The following is a 21,780-nucleotide window of genomic DNA, read 5'->3' as shown; positions in this document are numbered from 1 at the left end:
ATTAATTTTCTTCTTCATTTTTTTAAACGGGGTCTCACTCTATTGTCCAGGCTGGAGTATAATGGCACAGTCTCGGCTCACTGCAGCCTCCAACCTCCAGGCTCAAGAGATCCTCCCACCTCAGCCTCCTGAGTAGCTAGGATTACAGGTACATACCACCATGCTCAGCTAATTTTCTGTATTTTTTGTAAAGACGGGCCTCACCATGTTGCTCAGGCTAGTCTCAAACTCCTGAGATCAAGTGCCTACCTCTGCCTCCCAAAGTGTTGGGATTACAGGAATGAGCCACCGCACCCGGTCAAAATAAATTTTGTTTTTTCTTTTTTGAGATGGAGTTTTGCTCTTGTTGCCCAAGCTGAAGTGCAATGGCACCACCTCGGCCCACCGAAACTTCTGCCTCCCAGGTTCAAGTGATTCTCCTGCCTCAGCCTCCCAAGTAGCTGGGATTACAGGCATGTGCCACCGTGCCCGGCTAATTTTGTATTTTTAGTAAAGACAGGGTTTGTCTATGTTGGTCAGGCTGGTCTCAAACTTCCAATGTCAGGTAATCCACTCACGTCAGCCTCCCAAAGTGCTGGGATTACAGGCGTGAGCCACCGCACCCAGCAACCAAAATACAATTACTAATTATTTTAAAGAGCCAGCTGAAATATGCAGTTCTTGCTGATAATACACATCATTGCGCAAACCACGTGCTTAGTTTTAAAAGTAAATTTAATTAATGTATTAAGTATTTATTTCCAATAAATGGTCAAAGGATGCAGTAGAAGAACTTGGTTTCTCTACAGCCAAAGATCTTAGCAAACAAATTATTTTGCCTAAAATTGTAGTAGTCTATTTCCCCCCATAGAAAGACTAATGAGAGAGCTATATATTACATAAAAACAGCCAACTCTTATATTCACTTATTATATGCTAGGCATTGTTATAACTGTTTATAAATATAAGCTCAAATATTCCTCACATCTATCCTAGGAAGTAGGTAAAGGTATCATCCCCATGTTACACATGGAAAATGAGGAACAAAGAGTAATCTGTCCACATCACACAGCTGTGAAGTAGCAGAGCCAATGTTCTAACCCTGGGAGTCTCCCTTCAATGGGTAGTCTTATCTGCTATGCTATGCTTCCTCTAATAATTTGGTAAGAGTATAATAAAAACAAGTAGAATCACAATGGCCATTCCAAATAGTTCACAAGTTGTCTTTCAACAATTACGGTAATAATATTGTTGCAGAAAAGTCAAAAGAGGGGGATGGGGGTGAGGTCAATTCAAATTTAGTCTGGCAGGTGTTTAAATGTGAGAAATCACCTTTTCTTAATCACTTAGAATACATATATTATAATTTAACATGGAGAACTTCAGGTACTGCATACTTACAAAATAAAAATCATTTAGTATCACTCCTCATCTAATAAATGAGGAAAATGAAGGCCAAAGTATACTCAAGAGCCATAAAAGTAGCAGGGCAGCATATGCAAATCAAGGGGCTGGTCAAGGAGAGAATTCCAAATGGATCCTCAGTATAGGCAAGATGGCATTTATACTGGATGCACATCTTCAACATAAAAATCATGGATTCCTCGTCTTTCAAGTCACTTACTATACATGTATTCAGAGCAAACAGAGCACACATTTACTGAACTTTGGATAATGGAGAAGCTCAGTATAACAGAGGAGAAAGGTTAAAACAGGCATACATACAGAAAAAAATCTGTAAAGATAATATCAAAATGACATGGCAATTTTCACTTGTTTTAATCACTCCCACACCACCAATCACTTTTTCCTCAAATAGTCAGTAAGTCCAATGTGTTAATTCCTTATTTCCTCTTACCTCCAGAGAAGAATTTATCGCCAAAGCAAAAGCTAAAGCTGAGATTGTGTAAGACTGAATTCCTTAATATACTGCCACTCTATCAGTTTAGTAAAGGCATAAATGCAATAAAAATTCACAAAAGCATTTTAGTAAGCAACATGTTTGATGTTACTTGTAAGCTTTGGAGCTAGGAGAATACTTTGAAATTAATAATAAATGTGGATTAATAGACTAGTGCAATAAACCAGGCCTCAAGTATCCACGGTCTCAACAAGCCACATGCAGATTACTGTTATTACAAATCCTTTACAGCCCACATGATTCTTTGGTAACAGTGGCTTATATTCTCACCCTTTAGTAAATCCCTGGCTCTAAAAAAGAAACTAATAAACTACAAAATTAAAGTCAAAGAGTTCTGCCATATCCCAGATGTAATCAAGGTAAGATGAAGATATTAGGGAATGCTCTTAATCAATTATGACTTTTGTCCCTGCAACAACAAAAACAAAACAGAGACGCAGACAGATACCAGAAGAACATCATGTGACAGCAGAAGCACAGATGGCAGGATTACATATCCACAAACCAAGGAATGCGAAAGACTGACTGCAATCACCAGAAGGTAAGAGAAAGGCTTGGAACAGGTTCTCCCCCTGGACCCTTCAGAAAGAGCATGGCCCCACAAACACTGATTTTTTAATTATATAATTAATATGAATATTATAAAGAAACTCTTGTTTTAAGCCACCAAGGTTGTGGTATTTTGTTACAGCATCCCTAGGAAACTAATACAGTCCTTACTAACCTCCTTAAGCTCCTTCCTTTTCTCATCAATCTATAATTTAATACTTCAGTAATCTAGCAGATGACCCTTCCAATTTACAGACACAAAAATATGTTTATAAATTTTGGTTTTAAAATGTAAATCCCCATGCTCAATAGACAATCCTAATGGCATCGGCATAAAGAATCTCTTTATTCTTGTTCACTTCTCTGCAGTACTTAACACTGTATTACCCTGATTCATGCTAGCAGAGTTGTGACAGTGAATAAAAACACAGTCATGCGCCACTTATCAACAGGGATATGTTCTGAGAAATGTGTCATCAGGCGATTTCACTGTTGTGCAAATGTCATAGACTGTGCTTATGCAAATCTAGATGGTATTTTATTGGTTAATGTATGAGTCAATTTTCATACTGCTATAAAGAACTGCCTGAGACTGGGTAATTTATAAAGGAAAGAGGTTTAACTGAGTCACAGTTCAGCATAGCTGGGGAGGCCTTAGGAAACTTACAATCAAGGCAGAAGGCAAAAGGGAAGCGAGGCAGCTTCTTCACAGGATGGCAGGAAGAAGTGCTGAGCGAAGCGGGAGGAGGCCCTTATAAAACAATCAGATCTCGTGAGGACTCGCTATCATGAGAACAGCATGGGGGAAACCATCCCCAGGATTCCCTTGACTTGGGAGACCAGGTAGAGATAACTAATCAGGGGGCGGTAATGCCTACAATCCCCTTGATCATAGGGTGATTTGGGTGTGGACACAAAGCCTAACCATATCAGTTATTATGAAGTAAGACTTCATTATATGCACAAACTTTTACCCAATTAGATCCTAAAGTACACTTTGGATCCTTGCTTACAGTTATTGTGATTACTTAAGTGTACTTTTTACAGCAAACCTCTTTGGGTAACCTCTTTCATTTCACTGGGAGGAAGTGAAATCATTTTTAGGCTCTAATGCTATGCCACGATTTTCACACCATAATGTAATGCTACTTTGTTGTGATAGAAATTCAGTTCTCATATCTTAGAACATAGCCGAGAAACTCAACACTAAAAATAGGGGTCCTTTTCTTTTTATTTTTAATCAATTTTGTATTTATTTATTTTATTATACTTTAGGTTCTAGGATACATGTGTACAACGTGCAGGTTTGACACGTATGTATACATGTGCTGTGTTGGTTTGCTGCACCCAAATACGGGTACTTTTAACAGCTATACCTTCTCTCAAAGTCCATACATAAAGATATTTTAATATATTTCTACATACATTTATGTTTATATGTAAATACATACATTGAATACTATTTATATCTTTAAGACAGGTATAATATATAAAGATAATATATAACTTAGAGACTGTTGGTTCATAGTTACACAATCTCAACAAACATGGTACTCTAATTTTGATAGCTAACTCAAATTAAAGCCACCAAATTATAAAGTGAAAACTTTGTCCCAACAGCAGACTAACAAAATGAAAGAATGAGAAGTATCAGATATTACATCACTGCATAATTTGCAAGTTTTTAAATCCTTACTACCCAAAGTAAGGTCTCAAGATAGGCAACATCCCAATCAGTTCAGACCTTGTTAGAAATCCAGAATTGAATTTTCATAAGATGTCCAGTTGATCTGTTGCCTGTTGAAAGTGTATGAATCTTCAGATTTGAGAACTCTGGTCCACAGGTATTAAACCAACTGAAAACTGCTAAAATAGCCTGTCTAGAACTATATCAACTCTTGTCCTTCTTGTGAACCATCCACACCCAAATGAAAGTCCACACCCAATTATAAAATATAAATGAAAAACTCACAAATATATTCATTTAAAATGATTACAATACCTTGAGCACCTGAACTTGACCTTCTGTAGTAATTTCCTTTAAAAGTTCACAAAACGACTGGCATAGACCTACTGCGTATGTCTGAAATTCAATTAAAAGTCAATATATGTAAGAATATATCTGTAATATCAAAAAGGCATACAATTTCATTTGAGATTCATTATAATGCACTTCAGAATTATACACTAATGGTCTAAGCATATCAAATTTCAATTGGAACTCTTAGGAAAAGTTAAAGAAAAAAGATTATGCCAAATAAAAATATAGATTATCGATACACTGATTTTATAGGAATATAAAATTTGTTAACATAGCACATTTTCTGCATTAAGTAAGAAAGGAACTGCATGCAGCACATCTGCCCTGCAATGGGAAATGCTCACAGTCAATGTTTCTCTGCCTTAAAATAAGACCAATCTTAAAAGTTTGAAAAGGCATCCCTGATTTCAAATAAGAAATAATCAAAATAATAATTATATAATTTCATATAATGCAAAACTACTACAACATACCTGTAAAATTCCGTTGATGATAAAAGATATAACCATTGATGATCTTAAAGCAAGTTCTAAGATTTTCTGAACTTAGTTCTGCCAAAACAATAAATGTCAAACAAACAAAAAACAAATTAATTCACTGCTCAAAATTAGTTTAAATGAAGTGATTCATGGTTATTTAAAACTAATTCGCATACTCTAGAAATCTCTTCCGAGCACTATTCAGACTACTAGTATCTATAGATATCTAAAAACTGACATCACTAGGACTTAAAGGGTACAGTCAGCAATGATTATGCCACTGAACTCTAGGGTGGGCAAAAGAGTGAATGTCTCAATGAATGAATGAATGAATGAATGAATGAATGAATGAATGAATACTGGTATCAACCCAAAGCTTAATGCTATCTCATTTGCTTTTCACTAGGTGAAACATTCATTAAAAAGCCAAGCTCCCCATATTTTTTCCTTTCAGAAAAAAAATACCTAACCATTTGACCCAACCTTTCATTTCAAAATAAATTTTTACTGCTAGCATGGCAAACTACATGAAACCGAATCATTTTACCATCATATTTTGACATCTACTTAAATGGGTTCACTCAGTGAATATTTACTGAGTGTTACTGCACTTGCACTAAATACACGATACGACTTCTCAACAGAGTCCTGATCACCCTCCAAAAAAATTATATTAAGTTTAGATATTTTCAATCTTTCAGCTTTTATCAGAAAAGGATATTCTTTTTAGCTATTCCTTTGCAAGTGCAGAATACAAACTACTTGCTAAAACTGAATATGATCAAAGGTTGACACTGTGCTATTTTACATGTTTCACTACTTAATAAAATAAAAGAATATAGGCTGTATGTATAAAATTATACAGATTAAAATATGACCACAAAATACCATCGATGCCTAAAACCTGCTATTCTTTGCTGCAAGTATTTTAGAAATTATATTCACTCACAATCAGACAAACGGTTTTTTCTCAATTTCTGGCAAAAGATAAACCCCTATGTTCTTATTTATCATATCCTAATGAAAGAAGACATTCTATTCAGATGTGAATTTTCCATTTATTTTCACAAAAGAATGACAATCCTACCCTGTCTCAAAATGTCTTTAAAGGCATTAGTTCCTAAACTTTAGGATTTGACAGTTTTAAAAAATGAGGATAAGAAGGGGACAGGAAATGATAAACTTATTACTAGTTACTAATCTAAAAGACATAAAAAAACCAAAAGCTGTCATCTAAGTATCTTTTACAACAGAAGATAAATAAAATCTCAGAATAAAGGGGTCCTTTATATTAGATAAAGCTATCATTATGAAAAATTCACATTATCCTTTTCTCCTCAAGGAGAAAGCCTGCAATTGTGCATACTTTTTTTGTAGACCAACAATGAACAGCGGACTGTCTGGCCATCGCCATGAAAAGTAGGGCCAAGGGTCTATATTTAAGAGAGAACTGAGAATGGCTTCATTCCAGGCATATCAGGGAATATAATTTTGAAATCATTGCCAAGTATAATTTTATTAAAATCAATGTTAAAAAAACCCCAACATTTAAGAAGACTTGATATAAAAAGAAAAGAGCCTATTTCTTCCTACAGATATTTAAAAACTATTCCTGGACCATTCTATACAAATTAGGTCACTTCACACTGCCTTCCATGCCTCTGCCATGCCCAGGATGGCACTGACAAAATTTTCTTGGACATGTTATCATCATCAAATAAATAAATAAACAAATACTGATATTACACATAGCCCTAAAATTAACAAATTGATCTGTTTTAAGGTACTGGATACTGTTCATTACATCCACAAGTCCCTAGTGAGACTCTGAAGAAAAGTTGTCTAGTCCTAATACCAAGCAGTTATACTTCAATCATGCAATAGATATGTATTTACTTCCAGATACCGAGTAATTTATGTCTAGAGTTTGCAGCCAGGGGCAATTTCGTCCCCTACAGGACATCTGGTAATGTATAGAAACATTTTTGTCATCGCTATCATCAAGCAGGTAGAAGCTGAGGATACTATTAAACATCCTTCAATACACAGGAAAGTCCCCCACAACAAAAAAATTACCTGACCCAAATGTCAACAGAGCCAAGAATGAAAATCCCTGATTTAAGTGATTAGTTTTTCTTTTCATAGACCGCTACAGAGCTCTAAGGTAAACCTGTATATAACCTATCGAAGTATTTAGTTATGCACTGGGCATATATGATTCATATCTTTAGTGTGATTTTATTTTATAATCTACTCCTATTTGCTTTTATTTATAATTTTGCTCCTATATTTTTTATTTTACATTTTATATATTTCTTTAAATTTCTGTAAAGAGGAGAGGGAGTGAATTATTAAATTATGTTATACAGAATCTGGAGAAATCTACTTCATCCTTTCCAAATTTGACAGAAAGTTACCAGCTGAAAAAGTTTACACTTAAAGGAACATCAGTGTCGCATTCGCAATAACTAGGACGAGCCAGTCATATGCTGATCTTTTAAGTAATGAGAATACTACGTAAATTAACACCATAACATAGACTTAAAGAAAAAAAGCTATTAGAACTAAATTAATAGAATTACTTCTAGTTACAGCCTTTGGTTCTGCTTAAAATTCATCAGATTCTATTTACATGTAGGGAAAAGGACATAAAATGAATCTTAGCCTTGAATATATTCATACTTAACACATCCTAAAAAAAACATTAACTTAAACATCTTAAAGTGTTCTATAATGTTGGCTTTATATGTTTTAAAGTAGGAAACTTTCTGCCAGTGGCTTGCTTTCTTCCTTTCTTTTTTTAAGAGAAAGCGTCTTGCTCTGTTGCCCAAGCTGGAATCCAAGAGCAGAGTAACGGCTCATTGCAGCCACTGCAGCCTTGATCCTCTTGCTTCAGCCTCCTGAGCAGCTAGAACCACAAGCATGGGCCACCAAGGCCGGCTAACTTTTATTTCCTGTAGACATGAGGTCTTGCTATGTCGCCCACGCTGGTCTCAAACTCCTGCCCTCAAGCAATCTACCTGATTACAGGCATGAGCCACTGCAACTAGCCCAGTGGCTTAATTTCTGCTTAGAAAAATATAATACCCAGCATACTCATTAAATAGATAGTTTAAAAGCATTGTTCTAATAAGAGAATTTAACTGATACAAAAACAGTATTCATTTTGGTTTATACTCTTAAAAGATTAAATATTCTGGTTGTATTTAAAAATAAATTTTTAAACTTATATGAAAGAATGTACGGCTGGGCAGGTGGCTCACATCTGTAATCCCAGCACTTTGGGAGGCCAAGGCGGATGGATCACCTGAGGTCGGGAGTTCAAGACCAGCCTGACTAACATGGAGAAACCCCACCTCTACTAAAAATACAAAAAATAGCCAGGATGGTGGCACATGCCTGTAATCTCAGCTACTCGGGAGGCTGAGGCAGGAGAATCTCTTGAACTCGGGAGATGGAGGCAGCGATGAGCCAAGATCACGCCATCGCACTCCAGCCTGGGCAACAAGAGTGAAACAGAGGGGAGGGGAGGGGAGGGGAAAAGAGAAGAGAAGAGAAGAGAAGAGAAGAGAAGAGAAGAGAAGAGAAGAGAAGAGAAGAGAAGAGAAGAGAAGAGGAAGAGAAGAGAAGAGAAGAGAAGAGAAGAGAAGAGAAGAGAAGAGGGAAAGAAAGAAAGAGAGAGAGAGAGAGAGAGAAAAGAAAGAAAGAAAGAAAGAAAGAGAGAGAGAGAGAGAGAGAAAGAAAGAAAGAAAGAAAGAAAGAAAGAAAGAAAGAAAGAAAGAAAGAAAGAAAGAAGGAAAGAAAGAGAGAAAGAAAAAGAAGGAAAGAAAGAAAAGGAAGGGAGGGAGGGAGGAACGAACATACAAAAAGCTGTATGTCAAAACAAAATAAAAGTAATACTGAGGTCAAGATGTACTAATAAACATGAACAAATGTAATTTGTAAACAGAATTTCTTCACTATTGATGTAAATACACATACTAGTTTGAACAATAAAAGTAGAAAACAATTCAATAGCATCCACATCACCTATATTCATCGAAACTTTATAAAATGGAACTTTTTAAATCTTTAAAAATTAAAAAAGTTGAAATTGAATATCCGTTATCAAAAGGTTGAAATTTCATTAGTTCTTGATTCAGTAAAGTAACAAATCCTGAAGAGCCAGTCAATGGTAGGATAATGCTGTGCCAGGTATTATTCTAAACACATAAAACTTACTGATTTGGTAAGAAATATGCATCAACTACAAAGCTTTCTATCGTTAAAACTACACTAGAGGATGGGCACAGTGGCTCAAGCCTGTAATCCCAGCACGCTGGGATGCCGAGGCAGGCGGATCACATTAGGCCAGGAGTTTGAGAGCGCCTGGGCAACATGGTGAAACCCTTTCACTACTAAAAATACAAAAATTAGCTGGGCATGGTGGCGCATTCCTGTAGTCCCAGCAACTCGGGAAGGCTGAGGCAGGAGAACTGCTTGAACCTGGGAGGCGGAGGTTGCACTGAGCTGAGATTGAGCCACTGCACTCTAGCCTGAGTGACAGAGCAAGCTTCTGTCTCAAAAACAAACAAACAAACAAAAAAAAACACACACACAAAGCAAACAAACCAAAAAAAACAAAAAACAAAAAACAAAACAAAAAAACAAAAAAAACCCACCACCACCACCACCAAAAAACCACTACACTAGAGCACTTACCTAAAGCTACACTAAAAATAGTGTCATACAGGTATAGTAAAGTAAGTCATATGCTTTCTATTTAAATCTCTTATTCTTGATTACCAATCCCTCTCCCACCACTCTTAGGGAAATGAGCATTGTGGAGACTAAGCATGCTGAATTTGAGGTGGAAAATGGTGAAAAGATACCAATGTGTGAAATCACACATATGTGGGAGCAGCTAAATGTTGTTTATGACAAAGTTGGTAAAAGGTCTGGCTGAGGTGTCTAATCCTAGGTCAAATATAAAGAAGCCTGTGGATTGCCTAAAGCAGGATGGTATGCAGTCTCAAAATTAGGTAGAACAGAACGAAAAAGGCCTTCACCAAAGAACCCTATTCTCTTTCTCTATGATGACTGAAAGAAAAAATTTTTCCTAGTAGATCAATAGCTATTGCCACTGACTTCATCTTTGGTAAGTTTTTCCTTTTATGGGGACTCTAGATAACAAACAACAAATGTCTCTTTATTGCAAAACAAATGGTTACCTTGATTGTTACTTGAAAAGAGCAACAAAAAATTTAGGAGAAAATGTGAAGAACTAATCACATGATCTAACCACCATGGTCACGCAACAAATAAGGCAAGAAAATGATTTTTTAATCAGTTACAATTGTTTTTAGTCCACATTTGCTGGTATTTTCAAAGAGTGAGTCTATTTTTCCAGTGTGTCATTCATTATACCTCAGGGACATTTTTTGCCTCTGACCATCCCAGCACATTGGGAGGCCAAGGCAGGCAGATCACCAGGTCACGAGTTCGAGACCAGCCTGGCCAACATGGTGAAACCCCGTCTCTACTAAAATACAAAAATTAGCTGGGTGTGGTGATGCAGGCCTGTAATCGTAGCTACTCAGGAGGCTGAGGCAGGAGAATAGTTTGAACCTGGGAGGTGGAGGCTGCCATGAGCCGAGATCAAGCCATTACACTCTAGCCGGCGCAACAAGAGCAAAACTCCGTCTCCAAAAAAAATAGCCAGATGTGGTGGTGTGTGCCTGTAGCTCTAGCTACTCAGGAAGCTAGAGGAGTTGCTTCAGTCCAGGAGTTTGAAGCTGCAGTAGATGCCATGCCACTGCACTCCAGCCTGGGCAGCAGAGAAAGACCTTGTCTCAAAACAAAACAAACACCACCAACTGACTTATTTGTCAGTATCAGGGATTAAATAAAAATGGAAAGTATGTATATTCTCATTTATAAATGGAAGCTAAACACTGAGTACTCATGGACATCATCATGGCAAAAATAGATACTGCGGACTACTAGAAGGCAGAGGGAGGAACTCAAAGGTTAAAAAACTATTAGGTACTATGTTCACTAACTGGATGACAGAATCAACTGGACCCCAAACCTAAACATCATGCAACATATCCATGTAACAAACCTGTACATATATCCCCTGAATCTAAACTAAAAGTTGAACTTTTATATATATATATATAAAAAAAAAATCTGTTTCAATGCCTTCAAATTATGGTTGCATTAAAAAACATTAGTAAGTTTATGCTTTAACACATACCAAGAAGTGGTGACATATTCTGAAATATACGCAGCAACTCTGGTGTGATACATGGGCTGTTTTCCAAAGTTACTAACCTAGAAAGGAAAAACAGATGATTAAGTCACTTTCCACGGCCATTAAAGCCATTAACATATGACTTAAATCTTTTAAAAGGTCTCATTTAAATGAAGAAAGGTAAGTGTATAATCAGTAAGTTATAAAAATTATCTAAGAAAGAATTAACCAAATGCCTCAAAATAAAAACCTGTCTACAAATTATGTAGTATTTCTACATACATAGCAAAAGTAGTAAGGAAAGTAACTACAGTTGACCCTTGCACAACATGGCTTTACACTGAGTGGGTCCACTTATACCCAGACTTTTTCAACCAAATGCAAGATTAAAAATACAGTATTCACAGGATGCAAAACCAAAGTACATGGAGGGCTGACTTTTCACATACACATATACACAGGTTCCGCAGAGCTGATTGCGGGACTGTAGTATGCATGATTTTTTGTATATGTGGTAGTCCTGGAATGAATCTCCTGTTGATAGAAAGACACAACTGTATATACTAAAGTATCCATAATAATGAAATTATAACAATAAACCAAAACTATAACTATTACAAATTGGTCAAACAGGTAAAAAAGTTATTTTGTTTTTCTGATTTTCTTGATATGTCCCTCTGCCACACGTAATTGATGTGTTCTTCGATGGGAAACTAGGCTAATAAATTAGTAAAACTTATGCTAAATGCTTAATAAATATGAACTTAGTACAATAAAGTCGATTACAAGCCAATCTGACCGCATTAGCAGTTATGAAACAATCCATAATATAATACGTATACATGGAAGGTTTAGTGTAACAAAGGCCAATTACAAACTAATCTGACCACAATCCATGACATAATATATATCCATGGTGGGTTATCACAGAAGTGTGTGGTTGGTCCATCTGTTCACATCCCCCAACCCTCAAAACAAGGATTGTTTTGATTGTCAAAACAGCAGCGACGAAAGGAGGGGAAAGCCTATTCAAAATCTAATATTGGCTATAAAAATTAAAAACTAAAGAATTACCTGATGATGCTATCATAACTGTAAAGAACCCCTGGCCCCCAACATTGGTCTATTTCCAGTTCCTTTTATTAATTAATTGTTCAAACACATAAAGAATAGATTGGTACATATCACAAAAATCATTCCAGTGCAATGAAAACCATTTTAAATTGTTAAACATAGCACTGATATAAAATCAAAAGAATCACAAAATGTAGATCATAGATCCAGCTCATTAATAGAGGAAAAAATAAAGTATTAGAAAAATGTTTATAATATGCATTAATAGTGGAATTCCCCACCAAGTCAAGTTTATCCTAGGAAGTCAAGGTTCTTAAGAGAAAGATATGATCTTTTGAGTAAATGACAAAAAGCAATCAAATTTGTTTCATTTTTTAAAATGATCATATTACATTTAATAAGATATAGCTGATACTGCTGACTGCTTACCAGTATTCATTACTACCTCATCCAATTATCTTAAAAATAAAAAAAAAAACAACTATACAAGGTCTTTTGTTCAAATTCTGTATAAAAATAATTTATTGTATTAAATGTTTATATTATGATAGAAGAAAGGCTAAAAGTTGATGAGCTGATTTTCTTAGAATGGAGATCAAATGACAACAAGCCTATAAACCTAAAGCAAGCAGAATAAGATAATAAACATAAGAACAGATATTAATAAATAGGAAACAGATACACAACAAAGAGAACCAAGGCCAATGGTTGTTTTTGAAAAGACTAGTAACTGACAAATCTCTAGTGAGATGGAGCAAGAGGAAAATAAAAAGCCATAGTGGGAGATAAATCACATAATCAGTCTGAGAGTTTCACTTTATATTCGTGAGCCCAAACATCGAGTGGTACTGGTTTCATCCCTAATAAATTCAAATTCCCATTCTCTAAATAACTACTTCATACCTTCTCTCACCTACAGACCTCTCATATCTTGTACAAACTCCTAATTCAGCCCATTACTCACCACTAACGACAATGCTTCATATTTTGTCAAGAAAATAGAAGCCATTGGATGGAACAACTTCCTATCTCATTCCACTACAAAATTTGGAAAACCACCTTCTGCCTCCAGTTAAAATGGATGAAGTATCCCAGCTGCTACCAAAATTCAACCCCTCCACTTGAGCTCTGAATCCCACCCCTGTTTGCCTCCTTTACTTATCCCACTCTCTCAATCCAGCCTCACCCATTCCTCTAGATCTTAACATTTCCCACACTACCCAGCTGTTGCCCCATTTCTACGCTCCTCTTAACAGTAAAAGCTCTCAAACAAGTTATCAGTGTGTACAGTCTGTACGGACTTACCTTCAATTCATTCTTCAGTCTATTCCAATTCTAATTTATGTTCTTACCACTCCGGTGAAAACCCTCCTAACATCTTCATGTGGCCAAATTCACATCTCTATACCAATCTTACTAGGAAAATCAGCAACATTTGACAAAGTGGACCACTCTCCCCTCTTCTAGGAAATATTATTCTCTCTTGGCTTGGTTTTCCTACTATATAAGTACATAGCTCTTCTCTGTCTTTGTAGATGGCTCCTTGTGTCCTCAAAATGTTACAAGTTCATTAGAATTGTGCCCTGGGCAGAATGTTCTCTATCTGTCCTTCGCTTCCCAGGCAATCTTGAATTATTTTCAGGCATTGAATGCCATATCCAAAGTGCCAACCACTTCAGCAAACATTATCTCATATCCACAACAATCACGTAAGGGTAGGAATTACTCTTCATTTTACAGATAAGGAAACTGTGGTTCACCAATGATGATTAACTTATTCAAATTACATATAGAATGCAATAGTATCACTGGGAATGGCACCTATGTTTGCCTAATTTCAAATATAAACTCTAACCCATCAAGAAAAATTCATGAAGAAGGAGTTTCTTCATGAATTTTTTCTCTTTAAAGAAACTCAACTATTAACAAATTAGGTAATTAAAAAAATTTTCTCCTAATAATTTATTTTTGTTAGCATGTAACTAAAGGCTAGGAAAAAACATTACCATTAACAAAGCAGTGCATTTTACTGCTACTTTTAATGTAATCTCTTGAAAATGTCTACATTTTAATAAACACATTAATATATTGTCAGCAATACTGATAACTCTAAGTCTAATCTCTTTAATATTGGATTTTTTTCTAACATTCAACATCATATAGTATTTACATGTTTATAAAAATTATTTATCTGCCAGGAATTAATATTTTATCTTACAATCTAGGGCAGAGGTTGGCAAACTACAGCTCATGGGCTAAATCCACCCACGTATTTATTTCTATAAATGATGTTTAACTGGTGCACAGCCATACCTACTTGTTTATGTATTGTCTATGACGGTTTTGACACTGACAGTAGAGTCGAATAGTTGCAACAAAGACTGTGTCACTTAGAAAGCCTAAAATATTTAATATCTGGTCCTGTCCAGTACAAGTTTGCCAACCTCTGATCTAAAGTAATCCATCCTTATACAAATATAAATGTTTGAATATAAAATATTTCAACAACAGGCTGATTTACAACCAAACCATATAGATGCCATTTCAGTTTGAACAATACCTTTCTGAGAAATGCAAACCACAAATTAATAAGTATCTACTTAGTAAAGTTTTAAAGTCATTCATCTCATATCCTGATATAGATCATTATTTATAATTTGCATCAAAGGTAATTTCTAAGAACCAAAACTGTTAAATTCTAGACATCTAAGAAAAACAATAGAAGGAAGCAAGTTCCAAAGGGAGGGAGGCAGGGATGAAGAGAAACAAATGTTCATTTCTTTTATGGTTGATTTCTATGATTTGCTTTCTTTAACTGTACTATCAATTTACATAACAGGATTTTGAAACTTTTCATGTATTACTGAAAGATTATCTCTGGAAAAAACTGTTGCCAACAGTACAGTGAGCTTAATAAAGCAAAAGGATTTTCTAGCACAGCTGCTTACACACCGTGGGCAGTCAATAAGCCTTTGTAGCACTAAGCTGCCACAGAAGTAGGGCATTTTTTTTAACCTCTTAATAATACATACTACTAATTTACTCAGTAAAACAGTAAGTTAAGACTATAAGTAGCATTAGTATCTGAGCTGAGGTATAATATCTCAATACTTGGTTAGGTAGTAAGAGGACCTTAATACCCCCCAAATATCTCATTTAACAGACTGGAAATTATAAGTCAATAACTTTTTGAAAAAGTTACCACGACCCCATTTTACATGACAAATTCCAAAAGATGAAATGCAGCTGAGTTCCTACTGAAATGTCCACCTTTAACTTTGTCTACTGTAATCCTACACTGAGTGACAGCTGCCAAAAAAAAGGAGATATATGGCCCAGTTTGAAGAAACAGAGTTTACACTTTTTGTTTTCAAAGCTCTATTACATGACCTTAACTTCACTGGCATGAGAGTAGGAAAGGTCACGAATAAAATAAGATCCATGGTATTAAGTTTTTCCTCTTACCATAATTCTAAACCATCTTCCAGAAGATAAACATGTGGAGGCTGGGAAACATCTGTACTCAGTTGAATAACTGGGAGCAGGAAAGGGTACAGGTTCTTGCTGTCTGCTCCTAATCCCTATGGGAAGTATAAATAAAACTTACAATAAGACACTCTAATGTCCCATCCCCCACCAAAAAATTACCTATCATATAAAAAGCCCTAAAACCAATTAAAAAAAAAATGAATCATATTTTTAGGAAGGTCAAGCAATACTAAAACAAAGTTAGTTCTGTTTATAATTGGAAAGGAAAAATTAAAAAATATTATTCAATTGCCTATTGGCAGTTAAAAAAATGTATATGCCAAGGCTACATACATCTGTTCATTTTAAGAGATTGCACATATAAGAAATATCTATTTTCCTCTCCCTGTCACTACAGATGATATATTAACCTTGGTATTTTAAATTCTATAGATGCTTTCGCCTAAATAATCTAAAACGAACCTATCCTAAATGTTTGTCAGTAAAGTAATTGAATTATGGAACTTCAGATTCAAGAATATTAAAAAGCCATTAAAAAAGATTTTAGGGGCTGAACGCCATGGCTCACACCTGTCATTCCAACTCACTGGGAGGCCAAGGCGGGAGGGCTGCTGGAGGCCAGGAGTTGGGAGACCAGTCTGGGCAACATGGCAAGACTCTGTTCTTGAAAAATATTTAAAAGTTAGCCAGGCATGGTGTTGCCTGCTTGTAGTCCCAGCTACTCAGGAGACTGAGGCAGGAGGATCACTTGAGCCCTAGAGTTCAAAGCTGCAGTCAGTGAGCTATGATCCCATCACTGCACTCCAAACTACATGACAGAGCGAGAATCTGTCCATTCCCTCCACACACACACACACACACACACACACACACACACACACACACAAAAAGGATGGGAGGATTTGACACAGAATTTTAAATTTTCAAACAAATTTAAAAGGTGCAGAAGTATGTATAACAATTCCATATGTCAAAGAATTTTTTAAAGTATCTAGATATCTGTATATGGTATACACAAAAATGTTTCTGTACGCAAACAGAAAAAAATTGTTACTGCTTCTTAGATACAGGAAAGGAAAAAGGATGATGTTGGGATGACGGCAAAGGAGTTTTTTGTTATCTTTTCAACGTATTTAAGAATTTTCATAATATTTTAATGAATCAAGAACACAAAGATGGAAGAAGAAGATAAGTTTTGATACAAAATTCTAATTTGCTGAATTACTGTCTTAGGGAGGTTGATTCAATGTATTACACAGCAAGTATTTTGGAAGAAAACAAAAGGGGTCAATCTGTAAAACATAATATCTATAATTTGATGAACACAAAAAGGAAACCAAATAAATCACCAAATACCTCCTCACCTAAGAAGTAATTCACATGTCAATATAATTCAAAGCAAATTATAAGGCCACATAGCATATATGTATTCTCCTTTTGATGACACATACTACTAAGTTCAATTGTTGGGATTTTACCTGCAATTCTCCAGTGTACAATACATTATTTTTTAACTATAGTCACTGCACTGTATATTAAATCTCCAGAACTTATGTTAAATACAATTTTGGCCCTTTTATAATGAAAACCACTTGGAAGACTTTATTAAGGAGTTTTCCAAAGGAAGAGAATTATGAAAATACCATTATTTAACAGTAGTACACACTGGACCTTAAAACTCACTTCAATTTCACTCTACATAGCTCAATCTTTCATGAAAGAAAAAAGAAAGAATATTAAGAAAAAAAACAGTCAAGTTCATTTTGATTATCAAGTAGGCTTAAAATTTCCTTGGAAAATTTATCTACTTACTTAGGTGTGTATTCCAATATTCAAAATATGCTATCATTAGCAAAACTAAAGAAAGCAACTGCTAAACACACACACTGTTTTAATCAACACTTGAAGAGATCCAGTACCTTATAATTCTAGTGGCTAAAGAATGTGTCCAATCCCTGATATGCAGCTTTAAGTAAATGTAAGCACCCTTTGGGTCCACAGTAACTACAAGACATTGCCTACAATACTTTGAAAGTTCAAAAATAAATTCATCTGTTATTAAAATAAGAGAACTACCAGGAATAATTAAGGAGGGGAGAATTAATATTCTACTATAATTACATAAGATGTAAGGAGAAATTGAGTGAAGGATACATGGGATTTCTCTATACAATCCTTGAAACGTCCCATGAATCTATAATTATTTCCACAAAAGAGAAGTTAAAAAAAAAACAACAAAAAACAGCACCCTCCAAATACTGGCCATTCTCAGGGTAGTATCCTTGGCTCTCTTCTCATGTCCCATGAACACACTGATGATACACAAATCTATCATCTCTGAAACAAGTCTCTGAACTCTAGACAATCAACTAACTACAGCACATTATCAGCTAGAACATCATCTCAACCTCTAACACTGAACCAACTCATTGTCTTCCTAAAACACAGTTCTTCCTCCTGTATTTCCTAACTCAAGTGACATGAATCACTAATTACCTAGTGATAAATTATATCATAAGTGCCTCCTGGTTCTTCTTCTTCAAAGAAGAAGAAATATCTCCTAAATATTTTTCAAATCTTTCCCCTTCTCTCCATAATTCAGGTTCTCATCATCTTTTTGCTGATTAACAGTCTCCTAATTAGTCTATTTGACCTTAGTTTTACCCTCTTCCAAACTAGTGTCCTCAGTGGTGCCCTGACTACTTTTCTAAAATAAAAATAACATTTCTTCCTCTGACCTTCAAGAGATGTTCACATAGCCTTCCTGACCAGTTCCCCCTACGCAAGCTCTATACTCTACATTCCTGCTATACCAAATAAAGCAGTGTTAGAAATCACTACGTTAACACCTGGAGAAAGCTAACGGATGAACAATTTCAACACATGCATTTACTACTGTTCTTTCCCAAAGCCAACTAAAAGGATACAGAAGGATTTTTCCCTTTTTTTAAAGAACTAAAAACAGAAATACAAAGACAGCATAAGAAGAGATAAAAGTAATTCACTTTGGAAGCTGGGAAGAAAGACAAGTGCTAACTGATTTAGCTAACTAAGAAACCAAAACTAAAATGCAGCGGGGGCGGCAGGAAAAGACAAACTACCTGATTTACACTACAGAAAAAAGACTGAGGAACTAATGGAACCAGGTATTTTGAGGGGTGTGTGTGCACAAGTGCGTGTGCACATGCATGCATGCATTTGGGGGACAGAGGATTGGAGGACAGTGAAAAGGAACTATTAATAATAAGAGGACTTCTAGAAAATGTTTAGAAAGCAGTTTGATGCCAAGATCTCATCCAGATACATAAACAGACAACTAACCGACCCTCCTCTGAACCAGCATAAAACCAGCTATTTATTTTCTGCTAAGATAAAACAGATGGTTTTAAGACAAGGAGATACCAGGTAATCAAGAACAGGGATATGACATAAAACAGGAAGATTACATCAGCATGTAACAGGCAGGAGACTAAGGGGTCTTTCACTGAGGAAAGACTTTAAAAAATTAACCCGAAAACATTCTCCTACAAAACCCAACGAGATCATTCTAAAAGGAAAACATACAATTATGGCCAGGAGCAGTGGCTCACGCCTGTAATCCCAACACTTTGGGAGGTCAAGGTGGGCAGATCAGCTAAGGTCAGGTGTTTGAGACTAGCCTGGCCAACAGTATGAAACACTGTCTCCATTAAATACACAAAAATTAGGCATGGTGGCGTACACCTATAGTCCCAGCTACTAGGGAGGCTGAGGCAGGAGGATCACTTGAACTCTGGAGGCGAAGGTTGTGGTGAGCAGAGATCACACCACTGCACTCCAGCCTGGGCAACAGAGTGAGATCCCGTCTCAAGGAAAAAAACCACGACAATCAGCAAGCCTCCCCACCGCACCACACATACAATCCTTCCACTCAGCTTTTTAGTGTCCACTCCTAAATTTATACAGACAAAATGCTGATCTTGAAGTTGGGTGATGCTTCAGGATTCATTACACTCTTCTTCCTTTTTTGTATATGCCTCAAACTTTTCATAATAGAAAGTACATAAGTAAATAAGAGAAGGCAATCAAGGATCAAGAGATATGATTAAAATGTTTGCTATGAAAAACGGAAAACAAAAAAACTAAATATGAAAACAGCACGTTAAAAGAAACAGAGAGCAGGCAGAGATGAAAATTTAGAAAAATGTATTATTAATATCTTTGGTAATTAAAACACTGCATTAAAGAAAACACTGTGAGGGGGCGGAGCAAGATGGCCGAATAGGAACAGCTCCAGTCTCCAGCTCCCAGAGACACAGAAGATGGGTGATTTCCACATTTTCAACAGAGGTACCGGGTTCATCTCAATAGGGAGTGCAGGACAATCAGTGCTGGTCAGCTGCTGCAGCCCAACCAGCAAGAGCTGAAGCAGAGCGAGGCATCACCTCACCTGGGAAGCGCAAGGGGGAAGAGAATCCCTTTTCCTAGCAAGGGGAACTGAGAAACACAATACCTGGAAAATCGGGTAACTCCCACCCCAATACTGTGCTTTACCAAGGGTCTTAGCAAACGGCACACCAGGATATTATATCTCACACCAGGCCGGGAGGGTCCCACGCCTGCAGAGCCTCCCTCATTGCTAGCACAGCAGTCTGAGAACTAAGGGCAAGGCAGCAGCGAGGCTGCGGGAGGGGTGAACGCCATTGCTGAGGCTTAAGTAGGTAAACAAAGCCCCTGGGAAGCTTGAACTGGGTGGAGCCCACAGCAGCTCAAGGAGGCCTGCCTGTCTCTGTAGACTCCACCTCTAGGGACAGGGCACAGCTAAACAAACAAACAAAAAAAGCAGCAGAAACCTCTGCAGAGGCAAATGACCCTGTCTGACAGCTTTGAAGAGAGGAGTGGATCTCCCAACACGGAGGATGAGACCTGAGAACAGACAGACTGCCTGCTCAAGTGGGTCCCTGACCCCTGAGTAGTTTAACTGGGAGACATCCCCCACTAGGGGCAGACCAAAACCCCACACCTCACACGGTGGAGTACACCCCTGAGAGGAAGCTTCCAAGGCAAGAATCAGATAGGTACACTCGCTGTTCAGCAATATTCTATCTTCTGCAGCCTCTGCTGCTGATACCCAGGCAAACAGGGTCTGGGTGGACCTCAAGCAAACTCCAACAGACCTACAGCTGAGGGTCCTGACTGTTAGAAGGAATACTAACAAACAGGAAGGACACCCACACCAAAGCCCCATCAGTACGTCACCATTATCAAAGACCAAAGGCAGATAAAACCACAAAGATGGGGAAAAGGCAGGACAGAAAAGCTGGAAATTCAAAAAATAAGAGCGCATCTCCCCCTCCAAAGGAACCCAGCTCATAGACAGCAACGGATCAAAGCTGGACGGACAATGACTTTGACGAGTTGAGAGAAGAAGGCTTCAGTCCATCAGACTTCTCAGAGCTAAAGGAGGAATTACGTACCCAACGCAAAGAAACTAAAAACCTTGAAAAAAGAATGGAAGAATTGATAGCTAGAATAATCAATGCAGAGAAGGCCATAAACGAACTGACAGAGATGAAAACCATGACATGAGAAATATGTGACAAATGCAAAGCTTCAGTAACCAACTCGATCAATTGGAAGAAAGTGTATCAGCGATTGAGGATCAAATGAATGAAAAGAAGCGAGAAGAGAAGTCTAAAGAAAAAAGAGGAAAAAGAAATGAACAAAGCCTTCAAGAAGTATGGGATTATGTGAAAAGACCAAATCTACGTCTGATTGGGGTGCCTGAAAGTGAGGGGGTAAATGGAACCAAGTTGGAAAACACTCTTCAGGATATCATCCAGGAGAACTTCCCCAACCTAGTAAGGCAGGCCAACATTCAAATTCAGGAAATACAGAGAATGCCACAAAGATACTCCTCAAGAAGAGCAACTCCAAGACACATAATTGTCGGATTCACCAAAGTTGAAATGAAGGAAAAACTGTTAAGGGCAGCCAGAGAGAAAGGTCGGGTTACCCACAAAGGGAAGCCCAT

General features: G+C 36.8%; 1 protein-coding gene across 1 annotated transcript in view; it reads right to left on the bottom strand.

Moving 5' to 3' along the window:
• The window catches only part of IPO11 (importin 11), a 233,060-nt gene that overhangs the window by 98,019 nt on the left and 113,261 nt on the right, over window positions 1–21,780 (bottom strand). The window contains exons 22-25 of the mRNA XM_017850710.1: window positions 15,744–15,859; window positions 11,208–11,284; window positions 4,967–5,041; window positions 4,452–4,537 (exon numbers count right to left, since the gene is read on the bottom strand). Of these exons, the coding sequence (XP_017706199.1) occupies window positions 4,452–4,537; window positions 4,967–5,041; window positions 11,208–11,284; window positions 15,744–15,859 (354 nt within the window). The remainder of the gene's footprint in view (window positions 1–4,451; window positions 4,538–4,966; window positions 5,042–11,207; window positions 11,285–15,743; window positions 15,860–21,780) is intronic.

The sequence above is a fragment of the Rhinopithecus bieti genome, unplaced genomic scaffold (genome assembly GCF_001698545.2).
Source record: "Rhinopithecus bieti isolate Rb0 unplaced genomic scaffold, ASM169854v2 scaffold_2409, whole genome shotgun sequence".
NCBI lineage: Eukaryota > Metazoa > Chordata > Mammalia > Primates > Cercopithecidae > Rhinopithecus > Rhinopithecus bieti.
This window is presented reverse-complemented; position numbering and strand designations above follow the sequence as displayed.